Here is a 23,895-nt window from a genome sequence, read left to right on the forward strand (position 1 = left end):
ATTTTTTGGTATGCCACAGAATTTTAGGGATTATTGTACATGTGCCATGAGATGAAAAAGGTTGAAAAATCACTGGAATAGAGTATGGGGCCTTCGCTTGAGATGACTATAAAAACTAATACAAGCAGAGTCACTTTATGTATGAGCAGAACTGCTTGCGCAGGGAGAGTTCCCTTGTATGTCTTACTCCTCAAACTCCTGAAATGTTAAAACTGGCAAAATAACCTTTGGACTAAAGAAACATTGTATCCCAAACAACTGTTTCTGTAGATAAGAAGAAAGCAGATATTATGACTACAGGCCTAAAAAACATTCTTTAGAATTAACATCGCTGCATTAGCTTATCTGCACCTAAAGAAATTCCTTCTGTTTGTGTATTTGCTCCCGTTTCCCTTTCTCACAAACACCCTTTCCTTTCACCGCCTACTTGGGTTTCTGCCTGAATCAGTGCTTCCTGAATAGCTATTCTTTTGGATCTCAAATGTTTGTTTGCTTCTCACATTGGCCTATTATTATTATTTCCAAATTATAAGAGGAAGTTTATTTAGAAAGTTACAGAGGTAGTAAAAGTGAGCCAACTGGGTTTTGTGGACTCAGAAAACAAGTTACAGAGGCAAAAGAATGGCCCTTGGCGCTTAGGAGAGAGAAGGGTAACGTTACCAGGCCTGCGGGGAAGTAGAGGGGAAAGGGAAAGACAGCATGCTCTGAGAGGGACAGCCACTGGCCTATTATTTTTAATTTATTTTTATTTTTTTTTAGAAATAGTTTCTGCACGTGGCAGCTCCTTCTTTGCTATTTTTTATTTTTCTAATCCTCACTTGAGGATATTTTTCCATTGATTTTTAGAGAGAGTGGAAGGGAGAGGGAGAGACACAAAGAGAGAAACATTGATGTGAGAGAGACACATGGATTGGTTGCCTCCTGCATGCACCCTGACCAGGGCTGAGAGCCTGCAACCGAGGTATGTGCCCTTGACTGATATTGAACACAGGACGCTTCAGTCCGAGGGCTGATGCTATATCCACTGAGCCAAACCAGCTAGGGCCTATTATTTAAAAAAAAATATATATATATTTATTGATTTCAGAGAGGGAGGGAGAGGGAAAGAGAGATAGAAACAACCATGATAAGAGAGGATCACTGATCAGCTGCCTCCCATATGCCCCCTACTGAGGGTTGAGCCCTGGGCATGTACCCTGACTGGGAATGGAACCCTGACCTCCTGATTCATAGGTCAATGCTCAACCACTGAGCCAAACCGGTTGGGCTGGCCTATTATTTTTAAGCTAACGTGGCCTAAGTAGAAATAATAGACATTTTATAGTTTTGACCTTTTAGTATCTGCTATACATCAGTGTTCGTAGTACAGCAAATGCACACAAACACAGAACACCTGAATCTGTACCATTTAAAGGTCAAAAACTGTGAGGATAGCAGTAAGAGATGTAAATAAACCAAAGTTAGGGGTAGGACAGGATCCAAGGTAGGGTTTAATGCAACCTAGGGCCTGGGTCCTCCTGTTGAATAGACCAAGATAAAGATGTGGCTTGAGAAGATGTGCTGGACCTTGTAGGGTAGACGCCTCTCTGGGTCATAGGTGAAACAGATTGAAGAAATTGGGGCTTCAAGAGAAACTTGGCACTTGGGCTTTGAGTTGGCCGGGAGAGGGAGCATAACATTGGTTGCTGAACTTGAATTCAGAATAGAGTATGTTGTGTAGTTCTGAAGGTTATACCATCTGACTAAGGAGGGGTCTGGTAAACTGTCCTTGCCTGTCACATAACAGTACATTTCTTGGGTGATGGGAATGTTTATATATACTGCAGATTCTTTCCCATATGATGCCTTAGAATTACTATAGAAAATTGAGACTTGTCCCTGAATTTTTATTTTGTAGATATATTGTAGAGCATCTGCTTTTGGTTTCTATACACTAACTTTAGAGAGTCCATTAAAACGAATTAAGTTTACACTTTAAAAAAATATGTTTTTATTGATTTCAGAGAGGAAGGGAGAGGGAGAGATAGAAACATCAGTGATGAGAGAGAATCATGGATAGGCTGTCTCCTGCACACCCCCTACTAGGGATTGAGCCCACAACTCCTAGCATGTGCCCTTGACTGGAATCGAACCCAGGACCCTTCTGTCCATAGGCTGATGCTCTACCCACTGAGCCAAACCAGCTAGGGCTGCATTTTCTTATATATAATCATATTCTAATCTTGTCTTTTGTGTAAGTTGGATTGGATTTGGAGTGTTTTTTTTTTAAAAAAAAGCTTTTCAGCAATCAAATTGAATAGATATTTTCTTGGGCTGAATTTTACCTGTGACTGATCTTATCCATCATTTAATATAATGCTTTTGATGTCTCAGTTGTTCATAGTCTCATTACTAAGGTCATTAAGATTTACTTTATTTTTAAAATTTTATTTATTGATTTTTAGATACAGAGAGGAAGGGGGAAGAGAGAGAAACACTAATTTGTTGTTTTATGCCTTCATGGTTGCTTCTTGTATGTGCCCTGACTGGGGAACCCACAACCCTGGTGTATCAGGACAATGTTTTAACCAACTGAACTACAGGGTTAGGCCCAGTAAGATTTACTTTAAATCACCCTGTTATCTTTGCTAAAATTACTGGATGAATAGGGATAGTAATAATAATAAAAAACCGATTGTAACAATAATGATAGAATAAAGCATTCATTTGGCACTGTTTCTGCATATATATATATATATATATATATATATATATATATCCTATATAATAAAAGAGTAATATGCAAATTGACCATACATCCGCTACACCCAGCAGCCACACCCACCAGCCAATCAGGAGAGAATATGCAAATAAACCCAACCAAGATGGCTGCAGCCACAGAGAGCAGGAGGGAGGCTTGGGTTTCCCTGGCAATGGAGGAAGCCAAGCTTTCCGCCTGCCCTTGCTGGCCCAGGCCTCCACTCAAGCTACAAAGTTTCAATTATAGAAGATAAATAAATCCCAACAGAAATGGCTGCAGCCACTGAACGAGCAGAAGGCTTGGCTCCGCTCAAGGCTACAAAGTTTCAATTGTAGAAGATAAATAAATCCCAGATCCCAGGGCCTCTGCTTGTGTCGCCGGGGGGTGTGGCTGGCCTGAAAACCTCCACAGGCCCCTCACCCAGGCCGCCCCACATCCCAAGGGAACCCGCACCCTGATCTGGGTCACCCTTCAGGGCAAACCAGCTGGCCCCCACCCGTGCACCAGGCCTCTATCCTATGTAATAAAAGCGTAATATGCAGATTGACCATCACTCCAACACACAAGATGGCTGCCCCCATGTGGTCAAAGATCTTGCCCCCATGTGGACACAAGATGGCCACCACAAGATGGCCAGCAGGGGAGGGAAGTTGGGAGGGACAGGCCTGCAAGGGAGGGCAGTTGGGAGTGATCAAGCCTGCTGGGGAGGGCAGTTAGGGGTGACCAGGCCAGCAGAGGAGGGAAGTTGGGGGTGACTGGGTCTGCAGGGAAGGGCAGTTGGGGGTGACCAGGCCTGCAGGGGAGGGCAGTTAGGGGTGACCAGGCCTGCAGGGGAGGGCAGTTAGGGGCAAACAGGCTGGCAGGGGAGCAGTTAGGCATCAATCAGGCTGGCAGGGGAGTGGTTAGGGGGTGATCAGGCTGGCAGGCAGAAGAGGTTAGGGGCAATCAGGAAGGCAGGCAGGAGAGCAGTTGGGAGCCAGCAGTCCTGGATTGTGAGAGGGATGTCCGACGGGCAGTCGAACATCCCTTGAGGGGTCCCAGATTGGAGAGGGTGCAGGCTGGGCTGAGGGATACACCCCCTGTGCATGAATTTCATGCACCTGGCCTCTAGTGTATATATACTTATATACACTAGAGGCCAGGTGCACGAAATTCGTGCATTGGCGGGCCGGGTGTGGGGGGGGTCCCCTTAGCCCAGTCTGCACCCTCTCCAATCTGGGACCCCTCGGGGGATATCCGGGATCAAGCCTAAACCAGCAGTTGCACATCCCGCTCACAATCCTGGACTGTTGGCTCCTAATTGCTCACCTGCCTGCCTGCCTGGTCGCCCCTAACTGCCCTCCCCTGTCAGCCTGATCGCCCCTCGCTGTCTCTGCATGCCGGCCTGATCACTCCTAACTGCCACCCCCCTGCCGGCCAGGCCACCTCCAACTGCCCTCTTCCTGCTGGCCTGGTTGCCCCCAACTGCCCCTCCCCTGTTGGCCTGGTTGCCCCTAACTGCCCCCCCCACTGGCCTGGTTGCTTCTATTGCCCCCGCTGCTGGCCTAGTTGCCCCTCACTGCCCCCCCCTGTCAGCTTGATTGCCCCAACTGCCCCCCCTGCCGGCCTGGTCACCCCTCACAGATCCCCTGCTGGCCTGGTCACCCCATGTAGCCTGCTGTTCAGTCATTTGGTCATCCCTCACTAACCCCTCTGCCAGCCTGGTTATAGGCAGCCATCTTGTGAGGGTGTGAGGGTTAATTTGCATATTACCCACTTATTATATAGGACTAGAGGCCCAGTGCATGACATTCGTGCACTGGGGGGGAGGGGGGATAATCCCTCAGCCCGGCCTGTGCCCTTTAGCAGTCCAGGAGCCCTCAGGGGATGTCTAACTGACGGCTTAGGCCTGCACCCCCCTGAACATCCTTAGCGCTGCTGCGGAGGCAGGAGAGGCTCCCACCACCTCCACTGTACTCAGCTTGTGGCTGAGCGGCGCTCCTGCATTGAACATCTGCCCCCTGGTGGTCAGTATGCATCATAGCGACCAGTCTTTCTGCTGTCTGGTCGATTTGCATATTACCCTTTTATTATATAGGATTAGATTTTAGGTGAGTGGAAACAGATGGAAGATTCCAATAGCTAAGCAGGGGCCATTGATTTATGACTTTGTGTGAGGCTGGTTAAAATTGTAAAAGTGGGGAGAGGAAATAGCTGAATTTTTATATGTATTGATTTCAGAGAGAAAAGGAGAGGAAGAGAGAGATAGAAACATCAATGATGAGAATCATTGATTGGCTGCCTCCTGCACACCCCCTACTAGGGATCAAGCCTGCAACTCAGGCATGTGCCCTTAACTGGAATCAAATCCAGGACCTTTTGGTCCACAGGCCAACACTCCATCCACTGAGCCAAATTAGGGCAATAGCTGTATTCTTACAAAAATGCTATATTATGTAGTTTGTTACATGAGTCCTTCTCTAGTTATCTGTATTGCTTGGATCCAGTATTGTGTAAATCAAGGGATTGTCTGGTTTCCCATCTCATACCCCCCTTCGTGTTGAGGATCCAGGAATTCTTTCCCCTAAAAGTTTTATCTTCTCCCCATCTGGTCTTAGATTTAGACTCAGATCCTGTAACCTCAAGATCAGCAATGTTGCTAGGGTCAACCCAGTTTCCTTTGTCCAGGAAGTAACTCAGATTCACTTAATTTTCTTCTAGGATTGCACTATCTAAGGTTTAAAATTTTCTCTTTTTAATCTCTCACGGTGTGCTGCAGACACAACCTGGAATGGGGTTACAATTCATGGGCGAGGGATAGGGGGTATTGGCAGGGAGGGGAGCTCCCCCTCCTGGCTTCTAGTCTTCTTCCCACAGAGTTTCCTTCTTGCTGGAAAACCGGGCTCTGCGGACCGGAATAGGTGCAGGGATGAAATGCTGGAGGTGCTGGGTGAGGCGCGAGTAAGGGTCCAGCCCTGGGAAGAACTCAGGTTTACAACCCAGCCTCCAGCAATTGAAACTGGGTGTGTCACCATGGAGATGGGGCCGGCCCTCTTACGTGGCTGCCATTGGCTGGGCACTCCCGGGCTGGGGATATAAGCCCGCGCCGGGTTTACAGTGCCGATCCGGTTGTGGCAGCCCAACTCGGCGGAGCAGAACCTTGCGCAGAAGGACAGGCTCATCGAGAGAGCGTCCACGGGACCATGGAGAGCCGGTGAGGCGGGCACCAGGCCCGAGGAACCCCAAAGGCCCCTGGGGAGGGGAAATAGCTGTCACCGAAACCTGGAAACTTGGCACTCCGAGCCCGGAGGTGGCCGGGAGAGTGCCCTGGAGATGCAGAGGCCTGGCATGGAGCCGGGTGCCAGGGACAAAGCGACAGAGCCGTGGGGCGGCTTGCGCCGGCAGGGGCGCACGTGGGAATAGAGTTGAGGTGGCGCCGCTAGAGCAGGGAGGGGACCGGTTAGTACAGTGTAGTCTATACCGAAAGGAAGCTGGTGTCTGTGCGCGCGCGCGCGCACACCCACACGTTTGGGGTGTAAGTGTAGAGGGAGGCATGCCCCCATCCCCATGTGCTCTTCACAGATTCCCATTCTAGAGTCTAGGTAAAGCTGTAAGGTACTTTTTGTGCCCATATCTTGAGTTCCTCCTTCAGAGGAGATACCGCTCACGTCCCTCGCCAACACAGCCTTTCCCTCCAAATTGGAGTTCAATTAAGTTGGGGATGGAGTCTCCAAGGAGAAAAGGAAATCTTTATTTAGTGAATTGAGCAACAGACCCTGCCCACTACCCTCACCTCACACCTTTGAAAACCCTTCTCTTTGCTTTAGTCCTGGAAATCTAAGTCCAAGTTTCCAGCGTTAGGGATCACTGGCTTTTGGATGCCCAGGGCTCTAGGGTGTTCTTGGGGGACTGACGGCCAGTGAGGAAGTCCTATAATCTGTGGCTAGATATGCTAGGTGTCTAGGTCTTACTTCTTTCATTTCCTTTGCACCTCTTAGGGATGCTATTTGATGAACTGTTTACCATCTTATTGCTTCTCTGCTCCATCATCTCGTGGCCCCAGCTCCATTGCCCTCGCCCCTATCCCTTACCTAGCTACATTCCTGGTGTATTGTAGAGCCATCTTGTTTCAAAGGTTCTTCTTTTGAAGGATAGGATTTCCTAGAGGCTTCCTTAATTGTATTCAGCTCTGTTGCACCTCAGTTTGACTTTTTTTTCCTTCTTCTTCAATCTTTGGTCTTCCCAGATGGGTGTGAGAATTGGACTGGACCTGTGAGAAAAATTCTAGGTTGATTAGGAGTGCGGGGGGGGGGGGGGGGAGGGGTGAGGGGAGGGACCAAGTGTATGGGTTCTGGATAAGTGTGTGTCCTTAGGTCTCTGAAGGGCAAAGGACCTTGGTGCAGAGAAGGGAAAATGGGAGAAGACTGGGAGGAGAACACAGCAGGGGGGAAAGTGGGAGAAAGGTTCAAGAGCTGTGGAGCAGAAGCCTGATTTATGGAATCCTAGGTATTTGGAGCTTATTAGCAAAATTAATTAATTTTCAAACTGAGCCTGTAAGATAGGAGGGTCTCTTTACCCTCCTTGATTTGATTATTTCAACTATACTTCTGTGGACTCTGGTCCCTTCTTCTTTAAATCTTTGTCACAAGGAGAGACATTAAACCTGAAAGTGATAGCAAAATTTAAGTTGGGGCTGGTGGTGGAAACATTAACTTTTGTCAGGCTTTCGAATGCATTTCATATCATACTTCCAGTGGGTGTGATTCGGAAAGGGGAGTGGGCAGCTAGTCGAGCTGAGTGTTGCCTTTCCTGAGAGAGAGGAGCCTCCAATCTGGGCAGCTCTGTGGCTAGCTTCTCTGTCCCCTGCCACCTCGGTGTACCTGCCAGCCTTTCTGTAGTAAAGGTCTTTAGTCTCTCATGCCCTTGGTATGGGAGCAAAACTCACCTTGATTTTTTTCTCTTTTTCTAGATTCACATATGAAGATTATCAACATACTGCAGAATGGCTTCTGTCCCACACCAAACACCGACCTCAAGTGGCAGTGATCTGTGGTTCTGGCTTAGGAGGCCTGACTGATAAATTAACTCAGACCCAGATCTTTGACTACAGTGAGATACCAAACTTTCCCCAAAGTACAGGTACTGGCAAGGAGAGAGGGGTGGGATTGAGGGATATCGATAGGATTCTTTTTTTTAAAAAATCTTTATTGTTGAAAGTATTACATATGTCACCTTTTTTTCTCCCACTGACCCTTATACCCTGCCCCTTATACCCTGCCCCTGTACCCCACCCCATGCCTCTACCACTCTTTTGTCTGTGTCCATGTGTTATGCATGTAAGTTCTTTGGTTGACCTCTTCCCACCCACCTCCACCTTCCCCCTGAGATTTGACATTGATGGGATTCTGATGGGAGGGCAATGCTTCTATGCCCAGACCTTTATAAGCAGGGGTGGGGAATGTCAGGCCTGCGGGCCATATAAAGCCCATGAAATCATTTGGTCTGGCCCTGCCAAGGCATTAGGGGTGAGTTACTTAAATGTTTGACCAACTATAGCAGGCTAATTTTTAAGTTGATAATTTTGTATGGCCTCAAATGATATTCTAAATATCCCAATGGCCCTGGGCAGAAAAAGGTCCCCACCCCTGCTCTATAGCATGGGACTAAAGACAACTTGTAAGAGTAGAAAATAAACCACCATGAATCAGAATGACTTTAGAATGAAATTCCACTAGAAGGACTGTCATAATAGGGCATGTGTGTGTCAATGGTACTAGATGATGACACATTTCCTATGCTTTAATGACTCAGCCCTCCTTAAAGCTCTACAACACCTCCCCCATACACACTGTAGTCACCACATACATACTCACACACCTACATCATCACTGCAGCTTAAATGGAAAAAGCCTTGCCTGTAACCTCCCAGGGCAAAATCAGGCCTCCTCTGTCCTGTGTCCTCCTGCCATTTCTAATCTCCCCAGCTCTAGCTTCAGTCCTAGGATAAGGCACAGGCTAGAGCACAACAACAAATGGACACACAGACTACCATGTTCTTGAAAATAAATATATAAATAATCCATGAATACACCTAACCTAACACACTGGCCCTTTTGAGGGGGAAAAGGGCAGATGTCCCCTATGCACAGAGGGACCCGAGGATAACATACCCAGCATCCTAATAGCAGCTGGAAAGCTCTACAGTGAAGGCTTACAAAAGGGCCAAGTGAAATAGAGGCAAGTTTCAAGTGTACTGTAGCTTACTTGGGTAACTTATTTATTTTTACAAGGGTAGCTTACTTGGTTTACTTATTAATTTTTCAGATAATTAACTTTCATTGGTTAATTTAATACTTCTTTGGATTTCTACCTTCCTCTTTTCCCTGGAGAGTTAGGATTTTTAACAGATCAAAAGGAATGTTTTTATTGGTTTTAGAGAGAGGAGAAGGGAGAGGGATAGAAAGATAAAAACATCCATGGGAGAGAAACATCAATCAGGAATCAAACCAGTGACCTCTTGGTTCTGGGTCAATGCTCAGTCACTGGCCACCTTGGCCAGATGAGTAAACAGATTTTTCAGTTATTTTTCAAACCCTTTGGAGTAAGACTGGGAGACCAGAGCAAGAAGGTGGGGATGGGGGTTGGAGAAGGAAATACTAAAAAGAGAGATGGAGAGCAAAATTTTGTAAGGGAGACAGCAGTGACATTGGCTCCACCTGCCACTTCTATCTTCAGTTAGAAGGGCACTGTACTAAGTAACAAGAGGATTCATTTTTTAAGCTTTATCAACTTATTATGTATATTCCACCTGCGTTTTCCTAACTCTCACCTATGTTCTATTACTGGTAATTAAAAAAAATAAACCTCTATTTCTAAATGTCTCTCAACTCTTCCTCTTGGTTTTGGTTCCTCTCCCAGATCATCCATTTAAAAAAATATATATTCCATTGATTTCAGAGAGGAAGGGAAAGAGAGAAACATCAATGATGAGAGAGAATCATTGATTGGCTGCCTCCTGCACGCCCCCTACTGGGCATCGAGTCAGAAACCGAGGCATGTGCCTTTGGCCGGAATTGAACCTGGGACCGTTCAGTCCGCAGGCCAACGCTCTATCCATTGAGTCAAACCAGCCAGGGCAGACCATCCATTTTTTAAAAGATAAGTTCGCCATGTTCATTAGAGGAGAAGTGTCAGATAAAGAAAATGGTAATGATGGTTATTACATCTGTGTGGGAGTTCTTTTTGCATTCCCACGCCCCATCATGGGCATGTGTTCCCCAGGACAGTTTGGAGTCCTAATGGAGAAGACTTTGTGTGGGTCCAAATTCAGCTCCTTGCCCTTATTTAGGAGCCTCTTTAGGAAGAAGAATATACTATGACCGTCCTTTCAGGAGTGAAGGTGCATATAGTTTAGTTCAGGTAATACATAGGAATACATACTCTGAGAATTTTGGGAAAGCGGTCTATAATTATAGCATTCATTATTTCCCACTAATCCTATTTTTTTTTGCTCACTTATTCTTTTACCATATGGCTTTCTTATTGTTTGGAAATTTCTTTAAAAAATTTTTCCCCCTTCCTTTGATATATGTTCACATTGAACATTCTTACCCCCATAGTCCTAATCTTTGAATGTACTTAAGTATTTATTTGTAAGTTTATGATTAATTTCTATCACCACCGACCTAAATTTCTGAAAGTGAACATAATAACATCTTCTTTTGCTTAATTATATCCTCACATGTTGAGCACAGTGAGTGGACTCATAGCAGGTGCTCAATGTTGTATGAAAACATCATCCCATTCATTTCCCTTTCTTTCTTTGTATTCAGTGCCAGGTCATGCTGGTCGACTGGTGTTTGGGGTCCTGAATGGCAGAAACTGTGTGATGATGCAGGGCAGGTTCCACATGTATGAAGGCTACCCACTCTGGAAGGTAAATTCGGGACATAAGTCTGGGTTGGATCTGGAAGAAAGGGAGAGAGCTCTCTATCCCACTTTATTGCCTAACTAGGCAGATTTTTGGTTCCCTCCTTTCATGATGTAAGGCGTGCATATCTGAATAATGGATTGGTGAAATTTTAAAGAATACTTTCTGATCTTTTATATTTTGCTTCCAAGGTGACATTCCCAGTGAGGGTTTTCCATCTTCTGGGTGTGGACACCCTAGTGGTCACCAATGCAGCTGGAGGACTCAATCCCAAGTTTGAGGTTGGAGATATCATGCTGATCCGTGATCACATCAACCTACCAGGTCTCTGCGGTGAGAACCCTCTCATAGGGCCCAATGATGAAAGGTACTTATTTTGCTCCTTTGTTTATAGATGGGGGGTGGTGGTGTAAGGACTTGTCTGGAAGTGAGGAGAGAGCTCATTGTATTTCATTAATCTGAGATAATCCAACCTGTGCCCTAGGTTTGGAGTTCGTTTTCCTGCCATGTCTGATGCCTACGACCGGGAGATGAGGCAGAAGGCTCACAGTACCTGGAAACAAATGGGAGAGCAGAGAGAGCTACAGGAAGGGACCTACATTATGGTGACAGGCCCCAGCTTTGAGACTGTGGCAGAATCTCGTATGCTGCAGAAGCTGGGTGCTGATGCTGTTGGTGAGAAGGGATACTTGGCTAGAGGCTTGAAGAGGGAGGGATCTGGTAAACTAGAAAAGGGAAGGAGTAAAAGATTATAGACCTGATAGTGGATTGGGAGAAGATTTGACTTGAGAAAGATTGACTTTCTAGGAAGTGATTTCTAGAAAGGTATTAAGGTGGTGAAGTTTGATGTGTTATAGCATCAGACCTCCCCACTCAGCATCAGGGGCTTAAACAGCTGTAATGCTAATGACGTATACTTGATTTGATAACTGTTTCTAAAGATTATTCTAACCAATGTCATAGTCACCTTCTGTACCTCTGGCTGGAAGATGGAGCTGCATCCTTTGAACTGACTTTAAAATTACCACAGACAGTTATAGATTAGGATAAACGGTGAAGAAAAGAGTCACTTAAGGGTCCTGACACATGGCTTTCCTTTCTCTCCATCAGGCATGAGCACAGTACCAGAAGTTGTAGTTGCAAGGCACTGTGGACTTCGAGTCTTTGGCTTCTCCCTCATCACTAACAAGGTCATCATGGATTATGAAAGCCTGGAGAAAGCCAACCACGAGGAAGTACTAAATGCTGGGAAACAAGCTGCGCAGAAATTGGAACAGTTTGTCTCCATCCTTATGGCTAGCATTCCACTGCCTGACCGTGACAGTTAACCAGCCCCGGAGTGGTCTGGCCCTCTACATTGTGGGACCCAAGTAGCTGCTACCTACTTTGGACCCTTGCTGAGGTGACATGCCTCTGGTGTTAGATAGTGGCAGAAAGGAGAGGAAGATCCCTATCCTTCACTTTCCCCACTTCTCCCACCAGACCCTTCTGGTGCCTAGTGCTCTTTTGCTCAACTGTCTTCTCATAACACTTCATTATTTTCACTTCCACTATTTTCAAGAGCTGGAGCCCAAGCCAAACCCTACTACACATCCATGAACGTTCCCAGGATTTGACTCGGGCTACTGACTTTGACACAGTTAATAGTTGCTGCTAGCTTTCTGAGATAATGCTTTCACATTCCTGGGGATTCAGTTCTACCTCCCACAAAGTGCTGGCGAGCACAAAGGGACCAGCTCAATACCTCTTGAACTTTAATACTATCATATTTTGAGAATAAAGAAAAAGATGAAATAATTTATTTTTATTTTTTTGTGCAATTTGGGATAAGGCTGGGGCACAGGCCAAGATTGGCATAAATGGCTATGAGAGCACATGTCTTGTGAGACTATCTGCTTCTCAGACAAGTAGCTAAGGACTGAGATGATGTATGTAAATTAAGGAAAGGTTGAAGAAAAGGCAAGATGATGAAAATAGAGAAAGATGTTAGAAAATGATAAGGAAGGGCTAACTGGTCTATGAAGGCCACTTCCCTCAGGCCAGTCTTGCCTCTGTCCCTTGCCTTCTGAATGCTTTCCTGTTTATACTCATGAATATCTGAATTATTTTACTGGTGTCCACTTCTGTTCCATTGTTGCCAGTTCCATGTTAAGCCCTAATTATATTTCCTCTTAATTATCCACTACTCTACCTTCTTTCATAATTAATAGCAACTGTATTCTTCTTCACTCCATTCTGACAATGCAGTGGCAAATACCCCTTTATCTGCTGCCAGCCACTTCACTGCTGATTAGTTTTGTCAACCCCAGGTAACTTGAGTTGGCTCTTACTCAACTTCTATTTGAGCACTTTCTTTTCCCCTGTTGCTCACGTTCTGGGCTCTAGTCTTTCTCTTCATTTTTGCTTAGTCAGAACCTCTCTGTGACGCAGCAGCCAGACATGGCCCCTTTTTTGGCTCATTGCACTGTTTGTGCTTATCAACTTGCCGTCAGCTGGCTGGCATGTTTGACAACCACACTACACTCCCAGTCCATTTGCCTTTTGAGAAAGGATAGGGCTGGATGAGCCTCTAATGGTGACATGCCAGTTAGTAGTATAATATGGAAGAAGCATTTTGGATGGAAAGCTTTTGAAATCTCTTTCAAATAGTGTTATATTAAGAATAAAAAATGGTCTTTTCTTAAGTGCCTATTCTTTTTTATTCTTCAATTACAGTTGACATCCAACACTATTTTGTATTAGTTTCTGGTGTATAGCACAGTGGCCAGACAGCCATAGAATTTATGAAGTGGTCCCCCTGATAATTTAAGTACTTGGCACCATAGATAGTTATTATAATATTGACTATACTCCCTGTGCTGTACTTTATAGTCTTGTGACTATTTTGTAACTACTAGTTTGTACTTCTTCTTTTTAAAAAAAAAACCACAACATTTTTATTGATTTCAGAGAGGAAGGGAGAGGGACAGAGAAATAGAAACATCAATGATGAGAGAGAATCATTGATCGGCTGCCTCCTGCATGCCCCCAACTGGGGGTTGAGCCCACAACCTGGGCATGTGCCCTTGACTGGAATCGAACCCGGGACCCTTCAGTCTGCAGGCCAATGCTCTATCCACTGAGCCAGACCAGCTAGGGCCAATTTGTACTTCTTAATCCTTTCACCTTGTTCACCCAGTCCATCAACCCCCTCCCCTCTGGCAACCATCAATCTGTTCTTTGTATCTATGAGTTTGTTTCTGTGTCATTTGTTCATTTATTTTGTTCTTTTTTTATATATATTTTATTGATATTTTACAGAGAGGAAGGGAGAGGGATAGAAAGCTAGAAACATCGATGAGAGAGAAACATCGATCAGCTGCCTCCTGCACACCCCCTACTGGGGATGCGCCCGCAACCAAGGTACATGCCCCTGACCGGAATCGAACCCGGGACCCTTCAGTCCACAGGCCGACGCTCTATCCACTGAGCCAAACCGGTTTCGGAGATTTATTTTGTTCTTTAGATTCCACATAGAAGTGGAATTTGTCTTCCTCTGACTTATTTCGCTTAGCCTGATACCCTCTAGGTCCATCCAGGTGACAAATAAGATTTCATTCTTTTTTATGAGTACCCTACAGTCTTAAGAGAGATACATTGGTAAAACCATTAACTGTTAATATAAGATGGTTTAAAATTGTTATGTGACGGGAGCCCAAAGGACAGAGAAATTGTATACATTGGACCATGAGAATTGGTTGTTTAGTGAAAGTTTTATAGAAAACTTTGAGCTCAGTCTAGGTGGAAGAGAGGAAGAGGATTTCGCCCCAGGGTGAGAAAAGCACAGAGCTATGAAAAGTATTAGGCATGTTCGTGGGTCATTGTCACCAAAGGTGTGACGAACAGAGGACAAGAGAGGCTCTAGCGAGACGTGGGCAGACAGCTATTTGGAGACCAGAGGAGGGCTGCATTTGGTGATTGGCTTAAATTTTTTTTAAATCCTCACCAAGAATATATTTATTTTAGAGAGAGAGGAAGGGAGTACAGATCCAGACTGTGGAATCGAACCTGCAACCTAGGTATGTGCCCTGACGGAATTCTAACCTTTTGGTGTATGGGGCAACACTCCACTCAAATGAGCCACAGTGGCAAGGACTGGTGCTTTGCTTTCTTACCCCTGATCTGCCACTTGTGAGATGGATCAGGAACCAGAATGCTGCCACCTGAAAAATATCAGAGAGATAGTGGAATATTGTTTTTGTAGCTTTTTAGATTTAGTAGAGGGTGTTGTGTTTCATGATAGAATTCTTGATTCAAGAAGAAAATTATGCATTTGATGTCCTAATTCAAAAGTCTAATTTCTTAGTTCTAACTTACAGCATAAAAAGTAGGACTCACCTACTTTATGTGTATATGCATACATCAAGTGTAAATATTATTATATTCATGTTAGGGCATTAAATATACCCCCAAAGTGACATAAAACAAAATTGTGCTTTCTTTATAATAAAAACTAAGTGGTATGGCAAGGAAAGTAGCTACAGGCAAGTGATAATTAATTATGGGTAATAAGTATTAATTCAAAGTTAATTCATTCGAATTTTTTGGTTTGAGGGGTATATGGGTTGGGGAGAGAGAACATGAACACAACATGTCTTCAATTTCTATTTTAAAGTAGCTTTACTCGGATATGATTCATATATAATAAAATTCACCCTTTTAAAGCATATAGGTAAGTGATTTTTAGTATATTCAGAGATAAGTGCAATCACCACTACAGTCAATTTTAGAACATTGTCATCACCTCAAAAGGAACTCTTGTATCTTTTAGCTATCATTCTGCACCACCTCCTCACCTCCCCAGCCCTAGGAGCCACTAATCTACTTTCTGTCCTTTTTAAAAAAATATGTATTTTTACTGATTTCAGAGAGGAAGGGAGAGGGAGATAGAAACATCAACGATGAGAGAGAATCATTGATCAGCTGCCTCCTGCACACTCACTACTGGGAGTCAAGCCCACAACCCGGGCCTGTGCCCTTGACTGGAATCAAACCCAGGACCTTTCAGTTCGCAGGCTGATGCTCTATCCACTGAACCAAACCAGGTAGGGCTACTTTCTGTCTTTATAGATTGAACTGTATGGAATCTTGTGGATTTTTGTGGCTGGCTTCTTTCACTGAGCGTAATATTTTCAAGGTTCATCCAAGTTGTAGCATGTATTCATACTTCCTTTTTTAAAAAATATATTTTATTGATTCTTTACAGAGAGGAAGGGAGAGGGACAGAGAGTCAGAAACATCGATGAGAGAGAAACATTGATCAGCTGCCTCCTGCACACCTCCTACTGGGGATGTGCCCACAACCAAGGTACATGCCCTTGACTGGAATCGAACCTGGGACCTTTAGTCCGCAGGCCGAAGCTTTATCCACTGAGCCAAACCAGTTAGGGCCATACTTTCTTGTTATGACTAAACTAGAGGCCCAGTGCACAAGATTCATGCACTCAGGGGGTCCCTCAGCCCAGCCTGCACCCTCTTGCAGTCCAGGAGCCCTCGGGGGATGTCTGACTGATGGCAGTCGGACATACTTAGCCTTGCTGCGGAGTGGGGAGAAGTTCCCACCACCGCCCGCTGCACTTGCCAGCCATGAGCCCGGCTTCTGCTGTTCGGTTGATTTGCATATTACCCTTTTATTATATAGGATAATATTCAATTGCATGGATACACCACTTTAAAAAAAAATCAAATGTCTTCAATTTCGAAGTGCCAAATAATTCAGCCCAAATGGAATGTATCAGTTTAGGTAACCAAGAGAATAAAGGCACAAAGTTGGGGAGATAGATCTTGGAGGGACAATCCTAAAGAAGGATTGTTCTTGGGGAAAAAAACTGATGATGAGACTATTCTCCAGAGGAGCCTGCAGAACATCTGCAAAATGGACTGTTTTTCCTGAATCTCATGATAGGTGTCAAAGCACATACTCTCCATCAAGTTAGGCTTTCTTACCTGACCCTATCATGGTTATCTTTATCAACATCAATAATGCTTGTTAATCATGTACTTTGAATAGAACATTGTCCTAAAAACCCTAATATAAATTGATAAGACAAAGTGCTTGCAATCTAGATGGGAGACAGGATATATGTACACAAAAGCCTGAATTAGTTGTGTCCTCTCTGCCTACTTGTAGTCTTTTCCTGCGTTATCTTGTCATTGTTTAGAATTGGCTTCCCCTTATGAACTATGAGTAAGATGGACTTTTTAAAAAAAAAAAAAAAATCTTCTCCTGAGGATATTTTTCCATTGGTTTTTAGAGAGAGTGGAAGAGATAGGGAAAGACAGAGAAATATTGATGTGAGAGAAATACATGGATTGGTTGCCTCCTGCAGGAGCCCTGACCAGGGCCTGGGCCAGGGAGGAGCCTGCAACTGAGGTCCTCCAACCAAGGTACATGCCCTTGACTGGAATCAAACCAGGAACCCTTTGGTCCACAGGCCAACGGTCTATCTGAGCCAAATAGAGCAATGATGTATGAAGAGTAGCATATCCTGGCTTGTGCTATAGGAATTCAGAGGAGAGAACCAACACTGGGGATGGGGAGTGGGAAAAAGACTGCTGAGACTTGAATTAGGTCTTACAGGAAAGAGAGGTAATGAGGATTGGCAGAAGGTACTACATGCAGGTGAATTAAGGAATGTTTAATCATTTAACAGATTGAAATAGTTAAATTGAAGAAATTATTGGAGGGAGCAGTGGGAGATAAGATGGTGTTAACTTAAGAAACATTCAAACCTGTGAAGAATTTTTGTGAGTTTATTTGAGCCAAATTGTTGACAAATGTCAGGAAGCAGAACTCAATGGATTGAGATAAAGCTCTGAAGAATGGCAGTTTTGTACCTTGTTCTATACATTACAATCAAAAGGGGAGATGTAAGTGGGTTACGTAAAATCCATTGATGATAGATTAGGGAGGTGGGAGAAAGCAGGCAAACCTTTGGGTTGGATAAAAAAGTAAAATGATACTTTTCTTACATGGATGCAGGATAGTTAACAATCAACAACTAACTGAGTAACAATGAGGGCATTTGTGGTCTTTGCAGAGCAGTGCCTGTGCCTTGAGGGGACCAGAAAAAGGAAAATTACTTTGACATTCCAATGATATGTTATCGTAGATGCAAAAAGTCAATAGACGGGCTCAGTTCAGTTAAAGATTGACCTTTGTCAGGGAAGATACTGGCCTAAGACATGATTAGCCACCATAAACTGCTTTTTAGTTTAAAAAGTTTTAATTTTGGACTATCCTTTGTGGTTACTTTAGGTCTCTAAGTTTGCAAGGCAGCCATGTAGGCCTTCCCTGAGTTAGTCAGGGTAGCACGTGGCCCCTTTTCGTCCACACAGAGCCCTTTTGGTCACAAATCAATCCAAAGGATGCATTGATAACCAACCTTTTGGTTAGATAACAGGGTCCTATGGTGCTAGGAAGGCTCATTATTAGGAAGTCTCAGTGTCAGCATTTGTCTTGCTGAATAGGGTGGACCACTGGGGATGGGCAAGACTATAACCTTAGATGGCATTCAAGGTTGAATTATTATTATTTAAAATAAAAAGACAGGTGAATTGGAGGCAGTCAGATCCTATATGTCCTTGTTAAAAAATATTCTGGGTTATTTCTAATTTTTGAGTGACCATGATCTGAATCTTTTTGCTGCTTATCTTAAGTTTTGTTTTTCTTTCTTTTTTAATATATATTTTTATTGATTTCAGAGAGGAAGGGAGAGAGAGAGAGAAACATCAATGATGACAGAGAATCATTGATCAGCTGCCTCCTGCACCCCCCCTTACTGGGGTTGAAGCCTGAAAGTCTCTGGGCCATTCTGAGTAGGGCAGGTACTCTGTTTAGCTATCTCTCAGGCTCTCATGGAAGTTAATAATGAAAAAAAGATGGTTAGCAGACATGCATTCAGTCTCAAAATTTTTTCCCTCTTGGGAGGTTCCCTTTTTAAAATCATCATTTTCCCTTTTATGTTCTATATCTGGTTCATTTAGCTCTAAATACATATCACCCTTCTGAAAAAAGCATATGTGGATATCATGGGTTTCAAGAAAATCTCCCCCTATCAGGTGAATTGAGGTTGATCTGACCAGTAAAATACACTGAGTGGCCAAATTATTATGATCTCTGAATGCATAATAATCTGGCCACTCAGTATATATATATATCTCCTATATAATAAAGAGGTAATATGCAAATTAGCCCTCACAAGATGGCTGCCTACGACCAGGCCGGCAGTGGGGGTTAGTGAGGGACAACCAAACAACTGAACAAGCAGGCTGCGTGGGGTGACCAGGCTGGCAGGGGGGTTAGTGAGGGACAACCAAACGACTGAACAAGCAGGCTGCATGGGGTGACCAGGCCAGCAGGGGGGAGCAGTAAAGGGTGACCAGGTCAGTAGGAGGTGGGGGGGGGGCAGTTAGGAGCAACCAGGCCGGCGGGGAGGGGGAAGTTGAGGGCGACCTGGCCATCAGTGGGGGGCAGTTAGGGACGATCAGGCTGGTGGCGGGGGGCAGTTAGGGGTGACCAGGCAGGCAGGCAGGTGAGCGATTAGGAGCCAGTGTTCCAGGATTGTGAGAGGGATGTTCGATGTCCCAGGGATCAGGCCTAAATCAGCAGTTGGACATCCCCCAAGGAGTCCTGGATTGAAGAGGGTGCAGGCTGGGCTGAGGGACCCTGCCCCCATGCACGAATTTCATGCACCGGGCCTCTAGTGTGTGTGTGTGTGTGTGTGTGTGTGTGTGTGTGTATATATATATATATATGTATATATATATATATATATATATATATATATATATATATATATTAATTCATGCATGGGTGGGGTCTGGCCAGCCTGGCCAGGGGGAGGGGACATGGGTGGTTGGCCGGCCTGCCTGCTGGAACTCCTGGTTGAGGAGACAGTTTGCATATTAGCCTTTTATTATATAGGATGTACACTGAGTGGCCAGATTATTACGCGTTCAGAGATCATAATAATCTGGCCACTCAGTGTATATGCTGCCTCATAACATCACCTAGTTGAAAGGGGACAGGTTCTGATTTAAAAACAGTCATTGGTTCATTAGATATCCCTACCATTTGCACAGAAGCTTTACTCTGAGAGGGAAACTCAGTTGGGTAGGGTTAAGAATGGACAAAGTGGCCCCAGTATCTACAAGGACTTTAATAACTTCCTCTTTTATGATAATTTCAATTTCTCCTAAAGTATTAGTAAGGAGAAGGGGCAATACCCTCTCATAGTCCTTAGAGCAGCCCTATGTTTGCTTTCTCTTTGTAAATCCCATTTCAGTTTTCTACAATCTTATGGTGACCTGCCTTTTTTTTTTTTTTTTTTAAACCTGGCTTTAATAGTAAAAACAGACTCCTCTACAGTTTCACAGCAGACCTTATTTAGTAACTATGTTGCCTTGCTCTCAGAAACCAGTAGGTGTATTAATTGGAATAGGTCAGAATAGCCAGGATTACATGTTCTAACAGTTAAATTTCTTTGTGAATCCATCAGGGTCCTGGATAAAATCGGGAACAGTTGCTGGTTCCTGTCTAGCTGAGACAAGCTTTTTTCCAAAGGGAGCTGTTAGAATTCCTATTCTCATTTTCCCATTAGTCAGTGGTAGTGGAAGAGACGGAGTGGAAGGAAGAAAGGAGGGGAAAGGACAAGAAAGCTCAGAAAGCAAAGGATAAAATGGGGGAGCTATAAAAAAAGAATTTATCTGTGTTTCTCCTTAGAAGCTTCTAATTTCCAAAATTAAGATACTCGTTCCATTCATTCATTCAGTTTCATTTTAGAGATGACATTTTTTTTTCTGATTTTTTTGCATGTACCCAAAGACAACTGCATTTTTAAATTATTTTCTAGTTAAACCTTTCCATTTCTGTAAAGCACTTGCAAGTAAACACTTCTTATCAGGAGTATTAATGAGGGCTGAGGCCTGGGAGTTTCCAACCTTGGAGACACAATTTCTCATGTTAATTTTAGTTTTTTGTTTGTCTGTCTTTGTTTTTATATCCGTAGTCTGAGCAACTTTTCTAGGGCTGTCATGTAGTGGGTCAAAGTGTGCTGCGTATGGGTTGAACTCCACGAAGCTCTCATCCCTCAAGCCCCATTTAACCCTCTTACAAGCCTCAGTTTCTCTCCCGGCTGTCTAAAACAATAAGAAGGGCTTGGGGCACTGATCCACTAAAACTTATGGCTGTTCCATTGGAAGAGCCAATCAGTTTAATTACAGTTTAGTTGGGATTTCCATATGGGGCCCCTGCATGTGAGGAATGACCTCTGACACCTCCACAAGGATTCTTTGTTGCCTAAGAACATCTAAGATTCGGGCTGGAGGGAGGATGTGCCCCTTTATTTCTGGAGTTGAACGAGTTTAGCTCTCATTTATTTATACAGCGAAGGATTTTTGCTTAGACTCTCAGAAAGCAATTCCAATTGAAAAGCCAGAGTTAAAAACCAGCCACCCATTTTTTTTCTCCTGTCTTGCCTTAGCCTGGGTTCTGTTAACCCTTAGCTCCACCTCGAGTATTTAAAAATACAGCTCAAATAAAGTCAGACCCTCTAACAAAAGCAAGGGAAGTTCCTGGATGCAAGAGACAACTCACCCAAGTTCCCCCAATGGGTGGGGAACTGGTGGGCTCAATGGGCCCTTTGCTGGATCCTAGGACCAGGTCCGGGTCTGCAGGGTGGTCCTGGGTGAGCTGCTGCTTCTTTTTTTTCCTCTGGGGGAGGGGAAGGGAAAGGATGGAGAGGGAAGGGTGTGCTTCCTGGAGGGAGAATGCCAGGGCGAGCCTCTTTAGAATCCTGCTGACTACTCCCCGTAATGTTAATGGAAGAAACATTCAAACCTGGAAGAATTTTTTGTGAGTTTATTTGAGCCAAATTGTTGACAAATGCCAGGAAACAGAATCTCAAAGGATTGAGATAAAGCTCTGGAGAATGTCAGTTTTGCACCTTGTTTTAGACACTACAATCGAAAGAGGAGATGTAAGCGGGTTACGTGAAATCCACTGGTGATGGATCAGAGAGGTGGGAGAAAGCAAAGCAGGGAAACTTCTGGGCTTGGATACAAAGTAAAATGATAGACACATCCTTCTTTTAGTTAGGTGGGTACAAGATAGTTAACAGTCAACAATTAACTCAATACCAATGAGAGGATTTGTGGTCTCTGCAGAGTGTGCATGTGCTTTGAGGAATCCAGGAAAAGAAAAACTGGTTTGACATTCCAATGGTATATTATTGTAGATGCAAAAAGACAATAGACAGGCTCAGTTCAGGTAAAGATTGACCTTTGTCAGGGAAGGTACCGGCTTAGGATATGACTTGCCACCACAAACTGCTTTTTAGTTTAAAAAGTTTTAATTTCGGACCATCCTTTGAGGTTATGTTAGGTCTCTGAGTTTGCAAGGCTTCCATGCAAGCCTTCCCTGAGCTAGTCAGGTTAGCATGTGGCCCCTTTCTGTCCACAGTGGAGAGGGACTACACGGTTTAGGGCTCTGATTCCAGGTGAGGAGTAAGAACTTTATTCTTGAGGCAAGATGGCAGTCATTGAAGGCTTTTAAACTTAGGGCTGACAGGTGAAAATCACACAGTAGAATTTTGATGAATTGAAGCTTAACTGAAAGCAGGAAGGCTTGTTTTGATGGGAGAATTACTTTCACCCCAAAATAGCTGTATAGAATAGCGTAATTGGTGGTGTTAAGAATTTAATTTTTAATCAGGTTGAGGTATTTTGTACCATTTAAAAGAATTTGCTGTTGGGAGCATTTGAGATCTTGCTACCCTGCATATGTGTCAGTTTGGCTCAAATAAACTCATAAATGTTCTCTAAAAAGTAAAATAAGAATAATAGGCTGTTATAAAATAAAATGTAAAGGCAAAGTGCAAGAATTAGAAATTATAGTACACATTTAAGCTAACCTAGTTTTCTCTTTTTTAGATTAAAATTTTGAATAGGTGATATAATTACATAATTAAAAAATTAAGGAACTTTAAATGTATACAGTGAAAAGTTTTACCTTCATTCTGTCCTCCATCTGCCCCATCCACTGGTAACTACTTTTATTAGTTTCTTGTGTGTTCTTCCAGGATTTATAAAAACATAAAAACATGTATTCTTATTTTTTTCTTCTCTTATTATTACACACAGAAGTTAGCATGTTATAGATACTGTTCTGCATCTTGCTATTTTATTGTATCTTAATATATCTTGGAGATCTTTGCACATCAATAAATCAGTGTGCTTTCTTGTTGAGTTAGGTCAGTGCTGTCAAAGATGCATGTCTGTCACCTCAAACTTTTTAGAAGCAAAGGAAGAACATGGCCTTAAATTTTTTTTTTTTAGCCATTTCCCACTTTGTTTGTTGATTACTAATAGGAATACAGACAAAGAGATAATGTTACTTGCTGCCCCGTCAAAGCCAGAAGATGGGGAGACTGGAACCATTCATTCTGCACTGTGCCTTCTGTTTAAATTGACTTGGCTTAGATTTGCATTGCCTTTTTCTTTGTAAATAGGCCTCTGCTTTTCATAATGACTTTTATTTCTAAGGGACACCCTTTGAACAAACACTGGCTACCTGCCTGCTTTTTCTGTCATTGTAAATTTGAATTTTAATAAGAAATGAAAAATTTCCTGTCTTTAATCTTTATGCCAGATTTTAAGTTTTGGCTTAAATTAGATTTGATGTTGTTTGGGATTACTCTGCCTTTGTTCTCTTGTATTTAGGTCAAAGAGCCCCATTCTTCCATCAGGTTTTCACTTTCACTTCCATCTCAGTTGGTTCATTTTAGGAAGCTTGCTTTATCTCACTTGTCAATCTCTTTGTTTTCTCTTGTTCTCTTTTCTTCTTTCTGTTATTCATGTTTTTTATGCCATTTTGTTTGTCAGCCTTAGTCTTTCCTTTTTCTATTTTATTGTGAACTATTTCTACCCGAGCTCCTGCTATAATAATCTATAATAATACCAGGTAAAAGGGTAATATGCTAATTAGGCTGAACATCCTTCCAGGTGTGATTCTGGACATGCTTCCAGACAAAGTCAGAGCTGGATTGAAGCAACAGCCCGGGTCCCAGGCACCTGCTGGTGGCGGCCAGAGGAAAGCAGCCTGGGTTCTGGGTGCCAGAGGGAAGCCAGTGCCAGCAGCCGGGGGAAGGAAGGCTTACTCTTGCATGAATTTTCATGCATTGGGCCTCTAGTCTATATACATGAAAGC

The 23,895-nt window shown here is 43.7% G+C and overlaps 1 protein-coding gene across 1 annotated transcript; it reads left to right on the forward strand.

The window, feature by feature from the left end:
- Window positions 1-5,824: 5,824 nt before the first annotated feature.
- On the forward strand, window positions 5,825-16,623 carry PNP (purine nucleoside phosphorylase). Its single transcript, XM_080680880.1, has 6 exons — window positions 5,825-5,933; window positions 7,689-7,858; window positions 10,552-10,655; window positions 10,841-11,016; window positions 11,134-11,324; window positions 11,760-16,623. Exons 1-6 carry the CDS (start codon window positions 5,923-5,925, stop codon window positions 11,975-11,977), a joined length of 870 nt encoding a protein of 289 aa, XP_080537006.1. The 5' UTR covers window positions 5,825-5,922; the 3' UTR covers window positions 11,978-16,623.
- Window positions 16,624-23,895: the final 7,272 nt, after the last annotated feature.

Source organism: Plecotus auritus, assembly GCF_963455305.1.
Source record: "Plecotus auritus genome assembly, chromosome: 1".
Lineage (NCBI taxonomy): Eukaryota > Metazoa > Chordata > Mammalia > Chiroptera > Vespertilionidae > Plecotus > Plecotus auritus.